Source organism: Rhinolophus ferrumequinum, chromosome 10, assembly GCF_004115265.2.
Source record: "Rhinolophus ferrumequinum isolate MPI-CBG mRhiFer1 chromosome 10, mRhiFer1_v1.p, whole genome shotgun sequence".
Classification (NCBI taxonomy): Eukaryota; Metazoa; Chordata; class Mammalia; order Chiroptera; family Rhinolophidae; genus Rhinolophus; species Rhinolophus ferrumequinum.
Genome location: NC_046293.1, coordinates 52059318 through 52071348, shown reverse-complemented (window position 1 = coordinate 52071348; position 12031 = coordinate 52059318). Strand labels below are relative to the sequence as shown.

The 12031-nt window shown below is 49.0% G+C and overlaps 2 protein-coding genes across 4 annotated transcripts in view; one reads left to right on the top strand and one right to left on the bottom strand.

Moving 5' to 3' along the window:
• The first annotated feature begins 2254 nt into the window (after window positions 1-2254).
• Window positions 2255-3154, top strand: TMDD1 (transmembrane and death domain 1). The gene has a single exon (XM_033117674.1). The coding sequence runs from the start codon at window positions 2255-2257 to the stop codon at window positions 3152-3154; it is 900 nt and encodes a 299-aa protein (XP_032973565.1).
• Window positions 3155-4042: 888 nt separating this feature from the next.
• Window positions 4043-12031, bottom strand: part of SCN8A (sodium voltage-gated channel alpha subunit 8) — a 162526-nt gene continuing 154537 nt past the window's right edge. For all 3 annotated transcript variants that reach the window (XM_033116667.1, XM_033116668.1, XM_033116666.1), the window contains exon 27: window positions 4043-10618. In XM_033116667.1, coding sequence (XP_032972558.1) covers window positions 9471-10618 — 1148 coding nt within the window. In that variant the 3' untranslated portion in view covers window positions 4043-9470. The remainder of the gene's footprint in view (window positions 10619-12031) is intronic.

Sequence of the window (12031 nt, the reverse complement as noted above, 5' to 3'; positions counted from 1 at the left end):
CCCACAACCTAGACAACAGCCCTTGATGGCTACAGTGGTTATACTTGTATTCTATTCTTGGATAGAAGAAAAGTGGGCAGAGGTGGAGACAGCTGAGTTCCAGTCTTGAAGGTCACATAGGGTCCTTTGTCTGCCACCATCTCTCAATCCCCAAACATGCTCTTTGACAGCTCATCATAAGCTGGGAAGCTGAGAAAACTATGAAGGAGCATCTTGCTGAAAAGCTGTGTGGAGATACCTGTGAGAGGTTTGGACTCAACTTCCTGAGGTCCTTGAATGCTCTAAAATTATTGCAGAGAGCAAGGGGAACAGTACACCCAGGGCTTGGGTTAGGGCATACCCCAGGCTTTCAGGAGGCAAAGCAAACCCAAGGGAGAGCCTGCAAAGCAAACAGTTTCCCCTCTGGGAGAAGCAACGGTGGGTGTGCCTGAACATGGGGGTTCCAGGGCATTCCCCGAAGGCTCAGCAACTCTAACCCTCTCAGCCCTTGGAGGCCCAGACCCCTTTCGCACTCTAGTGTTTATTACACATCTCCTCTGTGCAGACACTGTGTGGTAGTGAGGATGCAGAAATGGTTAAGCACAGCCACTGTTCTGAGTGGGGAAAGCTAAAAAAATGGATCGTTTGAAAATACAATTGGTTAAAGCTGCTTGAGGAGGGACCATATCAAAATTTTTATATTCTCACATCTGGCACAATATTTGGTACAATGAAGATACTGAATAAATGTTGAATAAATCCTCAAATTAATTAATTTCCAGATAAGTGTCCTGATGGAGGATGTATAGTCTATGTCAAGAATGCCCAGAAAAGGGGCAGCTGGATAGCACAGTTGGTTAGAGCGCGAGCTCTTAACAACAAGGGTGCGGGTTCAATTCCCACATGGGATGGTGGGCTGCGCCCCCTGCAACTAAAGATTGAAATCGGCGACTGGACTTAGAGGTGGGCTATGCCCTCCACAAGTAGATTGAAGGACAACGACTTGACTTGGAGCTGATGGGCCCTGGAGAAACACACTGTGCCCCAATATTCCTCAATTAAAAAAAAATTAAAAAAAAAATGTCCAGAAAAGATCCTGACTCACGATTGTGGTGGTGGAATGCCAAAAACCTTCCCATACAGGAGGGGATACAGCCCCACAAAGCTAAGGGGGCTGGCAACTGCACCACACATGTGATTTGTTACAAGAGCATAAAGTGGGGGCCTGAGTGGAAGAAAGTGAGGCTGGAGGAATCATTGGAACCAAACCAGTGCACCACAAGGAATTTCCATGCCCTGTAAAGACCTGAGGTTCCACGATGGAGCCCGTGTGTGTGTATGTGTGTGTGAGTGAGTGTGTGTTTAGCGGGGGACTGGTTTGCAAGGTAAGAATTCACACAGTGATTCAAGAAATCTTTATTGAATACTTATTATGCACTAGTTGCTATGGGGACAATAGATGGACATTAGTCTAATGGGGGGACACAGTCAAAAGGCAGAGCTGCAGTGTGCTGCGGGAGTAGATAAGACATACTTTATCTGGGAGGGCTTCCCAGAAGGGACCTGTCAGCTGAGGAGTGACCGAGGCAGAACAAAGAGTGCAGGCCAAGAGCTAAAGAGCCAGAGCCAAGCTTGCTTGGGGAATGGAAACAAGTTTAGTGAGGAGGGCCCCCAGTGCGGGTGGAGGTGGGAGGGGACTGGAGGAGCTTACCTTATCCAGACTAGAGAGGGTGAGGGTTTGGATGCCCATTTAGGTAGATGGGAAATGACAGACTCTATAACTATTTAGTATTTAGAAGGTAGGAAGAGGGTTTGGGCATTGATTGGATATTGGAGGTAATGGAGAGCTAGGGGTCTAGGGTTTCTGGTGGAGGAGGAGCGGCAGTAAATGGGTTAGATGCTGGAGACTTGCTAAATTTGAGGCATTTAGTGGGACAGCCAGGCCACCAGCACCTCCCGACTCAGGGGGACTGAGTCCCACGCATCTCTAGGTATTGGGAAACTCTCTCCAATTCCTGGATTTTGTGACCCTCACTCTTAATCCCTAGTTTCTGGAGGTTGGGAGGTGCTCCTCCCATGAGTCACATGCGTTAGAGGTCCCCTTCCCGGTCCTGGGTGTTGGGACCTCTTCGCTCCAATCGCTGAATGTAGGAAGTCCCCCCCCCCGCCCCCGCCCCGTCCCTTTCCACCATCTGTGGGTGTTAGCACCCCTCCCCCACCCGTGGGCATTCGGAGCTCCTCCCCCACAGTCGGTGGTCCCTGTCACCGCTGGGCAATGGCGGCGCAGGCTGAGGTTGGGGCCCTGGCCCTGGCGCTGTGGGCCTGGGCGCTGGTTCCCGCGGGGGCCTTGGACGCCATGGGCCCTCACGCGGCTGTCCGTCTGGCGGAGCTGCTGACCCCGGAGGAGTGCAGCCATTTCCAGTCGCTCCTGAAGGCGCCAGAGCCGGACGTCGAGGCTGAGCTGGCCAGGCTTTCTGAGGACCGGCTGGCCCGGGCCGAGCCGCCGGAGCCCACATCGGTGTCACCCGGCCGGCGGCGGCGGGAGGCGGCGGACCGGGCGGCTGACCCCGCGGAGGTCTCCGACGGCTGCCGGGAGGGGCTGGCGGCCTGGCTGGCGACCAAGGCCCCGACCCTGCCCTGGGACCGCGTGGCTCGGGCCCTGCGGCGCAGCGGCCGCCCGGACGTGGCCCGGGAGCTGGGCAAGAACCTCCACCAGCAGGCGACGCTGCAGCTGCGCAAGTTCGGGCAGCCCTACCTGCCGCCCGGCGCCGCTGGCGCTGCGGCGCCCCCGGCCCGCGCCCCGCGTCCCCGCCGCGCCTTGGTCGCGGAGCCCAACTGGGATGAGTTGGAGCTGATCGTGGAGCGACTGCCCCAGGCGCCGTATGCTCGGAGCCCCGCGGGCTGGGCCGGGCCACTGGCGCTAGGTCTCCTCACCGGCTTCGTGGGCGCGCTGGGGGCCGGAGCGCTTAGCATCTTGCTCACGCTGTGGATCACGGGCGGTGACGGCGACGGGGTGCTGCCTGGCAGTACTGGCCTGCCTGCCACTGTCTGGCTCAGGCCTGTGGAGGCACACAGCTGGTGGGAGGCAAAGCCGCTCTTGACAGAAGAGCAGCTCCCCTCACTGGGGGCCTGGGCCCACTTGGCCTGGGATGCAGGTGGGCCAGATTCCCCCTAGCTCCACTGCCCACGGCTGTGAAGTGGGGGCACAATCCTGGTGGAGTGCGGCGTTTGATGTATTATAAAAGTTACAAAACACGCAAAAGCAGGAGCGACTGGTTTGTTAGTTCTTTGGAAACGAGGAGCAGAGCCCAGGGTGCTGTCAATAGGAACGGAAGGGTGAGTCCCAGTTTGGGTGGGAAGTGGGGGTAGGAGGCAGGCCCTCCTAATTCTTGTCAGCTTTAGTTCTTTATTTTGAAATTATTCTTCCACGAAGACCTACCATTTATCGAGCACTAATTGTGTGCCAGGCCCTATGCTAAGCAGTTATGTACATTATTTGATCTAATTTTCAGAACCCAGGATGGAAGATATTATCTCCATCACACATAAGGGAACTCTGGTGGCATAGTCAGGTTTTAGAATCCAGAGCTGCCTGAGCTGAAAGTAGGAGCTCCGGAGGAAATAATCGTGAGTAGTAAGGGATCTTAGGAAGCATGATGGGGACCAGAACAAGATGCAGAGCTTCTGTTTAGTCTGAGGCCTGCTGGAGTGTGTAGGGGGTGGCAAAGCTAGAGGTGTGCCCCCTTCCAGGGGATGCTGCTCCGAGCTGCTCTCCCCACTCTGGCAAGGCCTCCTGAAGGTCTACCTAGAGCCTCAAATTATTCATTCCCACCCATCTGAATGGTTGGGGCACTGCCAGCCCATCCTAGGACCTGAGCCTGGCTGAGCCCTCACACAGACTCTGCTCAGACCATTCCCCTGCCACAGGGGAAGGCGAAAGGACAGCTGTGGGGTGCTGCTGGGTGGGAGTGTTTGACTCCCCTTCCACCCTGGGCTGATGGGCTTTGGTGTGAGAACAATGACAGAATGACAGGCCAGTCCAAGAGGAGAGTTGAAAACAAGATTGACGTAACCCTTTATTGCAAATTCTAAAGTAAAAAGATGTACAGTACAAAGTAAAATTGAAATTTCAGACTATAAACTTCCAATCCACTTATACATTCTCAGTTCTCAAGCATTTCTGCCATTTCTGCATAAACGGAACAGGGAACAAGTCGAGGGGGTGAGGGAAGGAGATACAGCAAGGGAAAAAAATTAAGTGTCTAGAATAATCACAAACCCCAGAAGCAAGTGAAAGGAAAGACATTTTCTCGACCTGCTGTCCTGGTGATGAGAAGCGGGGGTGGTTGGAGCAGTGCAGTTTAAAATGGCTCTCAGAATAGCAGCATTTATGGTACCATTTCATCTTCCTGAAGTCCAAATAATACTTTGCCCTTCTCTGGTGCCTTTGCCTCTGTATCTCAAAACACTTTACAAAACATTTAGTTAAAGCCTCACAACACCCCTGTGAGGTAGGTCAGTTTTATTATCCCCATTTTACAGATGGGGAAACTGAGGCACAGAGAGGTTAAGTGACTTGCCCAAGGCCACACAGCGAGCCAGCGGTCAAGCTAGGGATGGAACACAGGAGTTCTGTCCCTTTTCTGGAACCACTGGATCCCGCTCCCCTTTACCTATATACATTCTTCACACACACACACCACATGTGCACACCCGCCCACCCCACCCCACTTAGCCTCTATGTACAGCAAACAGCAGTGGGGGGCAAGGGCAGGGGATGCCTCAGGAGCGTTTTAACGGAGGAAATCTTGGTAATCTTTAAAAGGGAATCCAAGAAAGCACAGAGCTGAGCCACAATGCAGACTCTGTGCAAACCTTGGGCCCCTCCCCACCCAGACTTCCTTTTTTCTCCTGATGTCCCCCTGGCTGGCTTGTTGCAGCCAATTCTTTAGGGGGTGGGGATACCTGAAAATGAACGAAGCTTTTTGCAAAACTTTGGGCAACATCTGAGAAAAGAAAGAGGCATCATTCCAGAAGATGCCCGGGACTCAAGTCACAAAGTCACAATCCATGGCAATCTTACCTCCACAGCAGGCAGGCCTGGAGGCTGGGGGCCGGGGGGAGATGGGGACTGACCTACCAGCCATCTCTCTCCAGAGTGGAGCTACTGGAGAGGACTAGAGTGGGCACTTCAGAATCCTCCTGAGAGTGTTCCTGGACGGGGAGACATGGCCTAGAGAGGGATGTCCCCAAAGCGGGGCAGGGTGAGGGAAGAGGAGGGTGCCCCACTCCCCTGCACACATGTGAACAAGACCAGCCCTGGTCTGTTGGTTTATCTGTGGGGTGATGGAGGGTAGGGCCCAGCATGAGCTAGCAGAGTGGACGCTGTTGGGCATCGTGCTTGCCCAAGCTTTGGGGCATTGGGATAGTCTTTTTCTTCACCTATTGGTGAAAAGGGCAGAAGTAAAGCCAGCCCAGCTGGGTTGGCGACACCATCTCTGGGGTACCTGCCAGGTGAACTGGTGAGGAAGGGGTTTCACGGGCCTTTAAGCACTGGCCCAGGAGGGGGAGGAATGCTACATGCAACAGGTGACTGGGGATGGGGGCGGCTGGTGGGGGGAGGTCAGGACCTTGCTTTCCTCTCCGGTCTCTACTTCTCAGCCAGAACTTGGCCAGAAATCCTCTGATTTTTCTTCCTTTCTTTCTCCTCCTATCCCCAAATGTGCTAAGGTCCCAATTCCCAGACCCCTCCCAGGACTCAAAATTGGGATAGTCAAGCAACAAACGCACACCAAGACAGGCTTCCCTTGTACGGTAAAAAGGGTCCTTTTTATTGTTTCCTTTTTGGCTTGTGGTAGTGATGTACTTCTCATCACGTCTCTTTTAGAGCAGTGTTGGCCTCCATGCATTCCCTTATACACTAATCTTCACTATTGGTCTTTTACAAGTTTACATTGGTTGCAGCAAAAAATAAAATAACTCTGGGCACTGTCATTCCAGGGGCTTTGACGGGGAGTTTCTGATTATCTCTCTCCGTCAACTTCTGGTGCCAAAAGAGGCTCATTTAGAGAGGAGGGGGCGTAGGTCATGCTGACTCGGGAAGTTATTCCTGCTCTTGCCCTCTGCTTTAAATTGTGAAGTCTCCTTATCCTAAGCAACAAGGAGGTTAAGGAAAGACGGGAAAGTGTTTTTCACATAAACCAGCAACCGTGTTAGCTGCTGCTCAGTGGCTTTGGCTCTGCATTTTAAATGAACAGCTTCACACGTCTTTTTGCTTTTTGTCCTTTTTAAAAGGTGGATTGTGGAGTATAAATACTGCACCAAGGACCTGGCTACAAAAAAATAAATATTTATATTATATTTATATATCTATATATATATATGTGCAGTGATACTGTGGTTGCTGCTGCTTTTTGATTGGCTTCGTTAATATTTGGCAAAGCATTGCCACTTCCCCACTCAGTAAAGACGTACAACAACGTCATCACTGATTCTTTCAGTTCAATCCTTGTTAACTGCGGGTGTAAACTGCTGGTGATGGTGTCATTTACTAGCAAAGAAGTATGGAGCAGGGCAGGTGGGTGAGTGAGAGAGTGAGCAAGCCAGTGAATAGGTGGAGGGACCCTGGGGAGGGAACGGAAGGTGGGAAAAGTTTAAACAAACAGTGAAACTTCAAATAGAGTGGAGGTGGCTTCTTCCCTATGAAGCTGGCTGATGGGTGTCAGGTACCAAGGCCCACGTGTGTGACTGAGAGAGCCTGCTGGGCTGGGATCAGAGTCTGGGGGAGGAAAAAGGTCAGATCTCAGAAAAATCTCGTTAATACACCCTAGTAGCTTTAATGACATCACTAGCATGCGCACTTGGGGGATGGAGCGGGAACTGATAGTTCTGTTGCCCACCTTAAGACCTAAGAACAATTATGAAGTTTAGCCAAATCTTGCATAGAAGTGGTTAGAATTTATTGCACATTGGAACAAAAATATATATATTTTTTTGTTGTTTTGGAAAAGACCATTAGCAATAAAAAATTTTTTGTCTGTCTGTCTGGTTTGGGGATGTACATTGGCTGGCAGCATCTAAGGTCTAAGAAGAAAGAAAAGTATAAAAAATAAAAATAAACATGACAATGGCATAAGCCAGAAGCCATTTCCTATTTAATAAGTTAATAATTTGTTTTTACAAAAAGGCATGCCAATAAAATAAAATGATATATTACAGTATTTATAATTCTCTTAAAAAGAATAACCACACGTCAGCTTCTGTTTTGTGCTGTTTACGATGCAGCCTGTATATGTTACTATACGTTCATCCTAGCAATTAGCAGGGTCACCAAAAGAAACGCCTTCCCAACCCGGTATCGGGTGTAGTACAAAATTCTACGGGTGATGCCGCAGAAGCAGGCTTACGAGTGCTGGACAGCTTCTAATGGTCCAACAAGATAGAAAGCTCTGCTTACTGACTTGCTGTGGTTTGTTCTACGCAAAATTAGTCAGGTGGTCTGTGAAAATACATCCACAATGCTTCTACTGCAAGGCAGATTGGTGTGTCTGATTATGGATTGTTCCCCCCCCACCTCTACTGTATGGTTCAGGAAGAATTTATTTTGATTTGGTTTGCATGCTCAAGTCTCTCCTCTTTCTTTGTACAGACTTCTTGACACACTCAACTGCAGCATTTTGGTTTTGAAATCTAGTTATCAGATGAGAAACCCCTGGACTAAAAACTGTCTTCCCTAAAGCAGGAGATGGAATGGCAGATATGACGCTCCCCCCAAAGCTACCCTCCAATGACAACGGGCAGGTCGCTAAGCAGATAGCAAAACTGGCTGAAGGGAATGTGCTGGGGGAAGCTGAATCCTCTTCAGAATTAATATTAAATCGCTTTCTCACGAGAACCAGTGCAATACAGAAACCAAGTGGGCTTGGTTCAGAGGCGGCTCCGTCTTTACCACAGGTCCCACCAGTGACTATTTTTTCTAATAATAAATGAAAGAAACTACCGCCACAGCTGCCCTCGCCACCTCTGTGGGTAAGGGAAGCCCTACTTGGTGGACAAATGTGATGGAGGCGGGAGGAACCATGCAGTGTGTGAGCTGGCGACAACCCCTCTGTAGAAGAGAGAGGTCTGTTCAGAATATCTGAACCCCTCTCCAAGTGGACCCCAGCCCAGAGAAAGCCACCATGCAGAAGGACATGATACTAAATGAAGTGAGCACCCCTTAACCCCCAACAAATCGTTGTTGTAAGTTCCCCAAATTACCCCCTAGAGATAACATGCTCCTTTGAATAGCATTTTCATCTCTACCCTTAATAAGTGTCAGTTCTCCAGTATGAAGGCTAAATAATTATCATAAATATTGCAAAATACAAATGAACTTTTCTTTTTTTTTGGATTTTTGTTTTTAGCCCTAGGATTTGGTTTTACAGTGACATTATTAATACAAGCCATTTGAGATCAAAGTTTCCCCACATACGGGACACAGAGCAGCATTAAATAGTTCATCTTTTGAAATGTGCAACAATGGCTGTATGTTAGAGATGTCTGTTAAACATATACACACAACGGATCCATCTGCTTGTTGGATTGGGTTTTTTGTTAGTGGTGGTCAATTGGTTGGTTGGTTATGTTTCCCTACCCAGAAGGTGTATGAAAGACTCCTAGGAATTCATAAAGAATTGCAGTGGGTCTGGAACTCTTAGCATTTTTTTCCCCCTCCAAATACAGTGAATTGTGCGGGGCTGGGTCCTGTCCAAAGGCTGACCCAGTGCAGGGGACAGGATTACTAGTGTCCTGTGGTGTATGGTTCTCATGCATGACTTCTGATCACGGCATGCCGTCATGCAAATCATTTCTACGCATTGAACAAGCACAATGTTTGGAATCGGCCTGAGCAAGTCCTCCTCAGCCTGAAGAAACCTGATTGTTTTCCCCCACCCGTCTCCAAACCACGTGAAGCCCATGTGGAGAAGATGCGGTTTATGTCAAAGAAACTGACAATTAAATGACATGGGCTAAAGGTGAGTGTGTGTGTGTTTTCTTTTTGCTGCTTAGCTTAACTAATGTAAGAATGCAAATATAGTTTGCATGAACAAACAAACTTTGAAAGTGATGCTTTCTGCTTCTGAGAATCAACAAAACGGAAAAATAAAATCCATTTGGCTGCAACGGAAATATGCTGGTCCCGGCAGCCACTCCTCTGTTTTTGTATCCTGTGAGTTTTGTCCTAAGTTGCATTGACTGATGTGGAACATGCAGTAACCACCTGCCCAAGCATTAGAAAATCTGTGAGTCCAGGGAGCAGGGTCCTTTGCCCTGGGCAGGTCACTGCTCAAGATGCAACCGTGTGACATGGTAAGCAGACTACGTTTGGTATAGATCTTCAGGGTAAAGTGTCTCCACAGCTGTTCTGCATTGATAATATTCAGGAAGTTTGTAAACAATCTTTCACTTGCAAGTTTTAAATCTGTACAATATTTAATTTTCGCTTTCCTCTAACACTTGGATTCTCTGACCTCTTTTTGTCTTTTGGCTCTTTCCCTTCTTCCTTCCTCTGCCCGTTGCTGTTTCTCCTTTTCAGGTTTAGTTACACTGTCATAGGATGGGAGGGAGGCTGTGGACGGGGTGCTCTCCTTTTTCTCCTGGTGTGTGCCTCCATTCTCCAGCTTATTGGAAGTTGTCTTTTTGCAAATGAAGCCCCGCCTTGCTAAATGTCCCCGGTAGGCGCGCTGCAGGACCACCACCGACACCTCTTCCTGCTTGCGCCGCAGTGTGGTTGTGATTGGCTCGTAAGACACTTTGGAAGGATTGGATGCCACGAACCGCTCCTCCATCTGCTGCCGAAGGATGTCCAACTCCCCGCTGTCTCCCAGGACCCGCTTGGTGAAGGCAAAAAGGATGTCCAAGCAGTGGATGCGATCCCCGCTGACCATGGGCAGGTCCATGGCGATGAGCTCGATGGTGTTGGGCTTGGGCACTCGCAGCGGGTGCTCCAACGCATCTGCGAAGTCTGCCAGCTTACAGTACTCGATGAACTGGGTGGCGTCCGGGTCGAACTTCTCCCAGATCTCATAGAAGGTCTCAAAGTCGTCCTCACTCAGAGGGTCTGCACTCTCCTCCGTGGCCACACTGAAGTTCTCCAGGATGATGGCGATGTACATGTTGACGACGATGAGGAAGGAGATGATGATGTAGCTTACGAAGAAGAAGATGCCCACAGAGGGGTTCCCGCAGTCTCCCTTAAAGCCGCTCCCCGGGTGCTCCTTATCCAGACTGCAGTCCGGCGGGCGGTTGAGGATGGGCAGCAGCAGGCCGTCCCAGCCCGCCGAGGTGGTGATCTGAAACAGGCAGATCATGCTGTTGCCAAACGTCTCAAAGTTGAACATGTCGTCGATGCCGGCCTCGTGCTTCACGTAAGCGAAGTTGGACATCCCGAAGATGGAGAAGATGAACATGACCAGAAAGAGCAGGAGGCCGATGTTGAACAGAGCAGGCAAGGACATCATTAAGGCAAAGAGCAGGGTACGAATACCTTTGGCGCCTTTGATCAGACGCAGGATGCGCCCAATACGGGCCAATCGGATGACTCGGAAGAGGGTTGGAGAAACAAAGTATTTCTCAATGATATCAGCCAGGAACATTCCTAAGAAGAGGAACAGAAGAAGATATGTTGCTGAGACTGGAGACGTCTCTCTCTTTACTCATGTCACCTGGCATGATGGAACATTAAGTTCAAAGGACTTTACAGAACGAGTGCCTTACTGTTCAGTCTGAACTCTCACGACAACAAGAAGAAAGTCACATGTTTCAAACATCTAGAAAAGCAGAGAAAACAATAAAATAGACACCTGTGCACCTAACACCCCGATTTAGGAGATGCCAGCACTCCACAAAGCAACCACATCCTTAGGATGGTATCACCGTAGTGTCCTCATACTTTTCCTACAGATGATTCCATAAATAGTACGGAGATAGCATCCTACTATGTTTAAGGAATCATACTGCACCTATCTTTTTTACACCAAGTGTTTTAGATCTCTAACTTGCTTCAGACTTAACATCATGTTTGTGAGATTGATCTCTCGTGTTAAAATAATTTTAGATTATTCATTTTAACAGCTGAATTTAATGAATAGGTCCTTATTTATCTGTTTTCCCACTCAAAGACAATTACGTTTTTTCATATTTGTGCATGTACGACTTTTCAAGGTGTTATCAATGCCTCTCCAAAATGCTATCAAATTTCCACATCCACGCCATGACTTCGCTACCCTTTGGCTGTGATGTCTCAGTTATTCTGATGAGGCCACCAAGTTTCAAAGTACCTCCTGCCTGACTCTGAGAAGACATTTTTGGTTTCTCATTGCCCCTTGTCCCTTCCCACCAAATGAGTCTAGAAAACTAAAGCGACTTCTCAGGAATGGCTTTTAACCCAGAGCTTCTAGGTTTTGTGTTTAAAGTCATAAATCAGAAACCAGTATCAGCAGATAAAAGTGTCAAGGCATTAGTAGGAAATAAAAATAGACCGTGAAAATGTACACATCTGAGGGCATTTTTCTGTTTACATTCATCCAGGGGTCCACCTCTGCCAGGTCACTTGCCTGAAAACTACAGAGCAATAATAGGAACCTAATGAGGGGCCGCAGAAGGAAGAGGAGGTGAGAAGGCGGGGAAACGACATCTGAAGGGAAGGCAGGGACATGGTCTCTTCCTTCAGTGCCGTCTCTTGCTGGTGAGGCCCTGACAAAACAACATGAGCTTCAAATGACATTAGGGATTGCCTGTAAATAAGGAAATATCTTTCGGCCATAAGGATTTATAAGTATTGGGATAATGAACTGCAGAAGGCTATGAAATCCCCTTATTTGAAGGTTTTAAGCTAGGGAAGAATCTTCACTTTCAGGAAGGGACAAGATGCAGTAAGTTCAAAGGAGCTTCTTCTGGAGCTAGAATTCCATGGTGTATTTGAGCTTTCAAGAAAATCTCTACCTCAGCCAGAACCCATGATGATTTTGCAGCTCCTTTCTTTTCACTTCTCAATTAAGCCATACCCCGT

Bases quoted from the DNA above. Each gene is read 5' to 3' on its own strand.
- TMDD1 (XM_033117674.1), top strand. From the start codon at position 2,255: ATGGCGGCGCAGGCTGAGGTTGGGGCCCTGGCCCTGGCGCTGTGGGCC.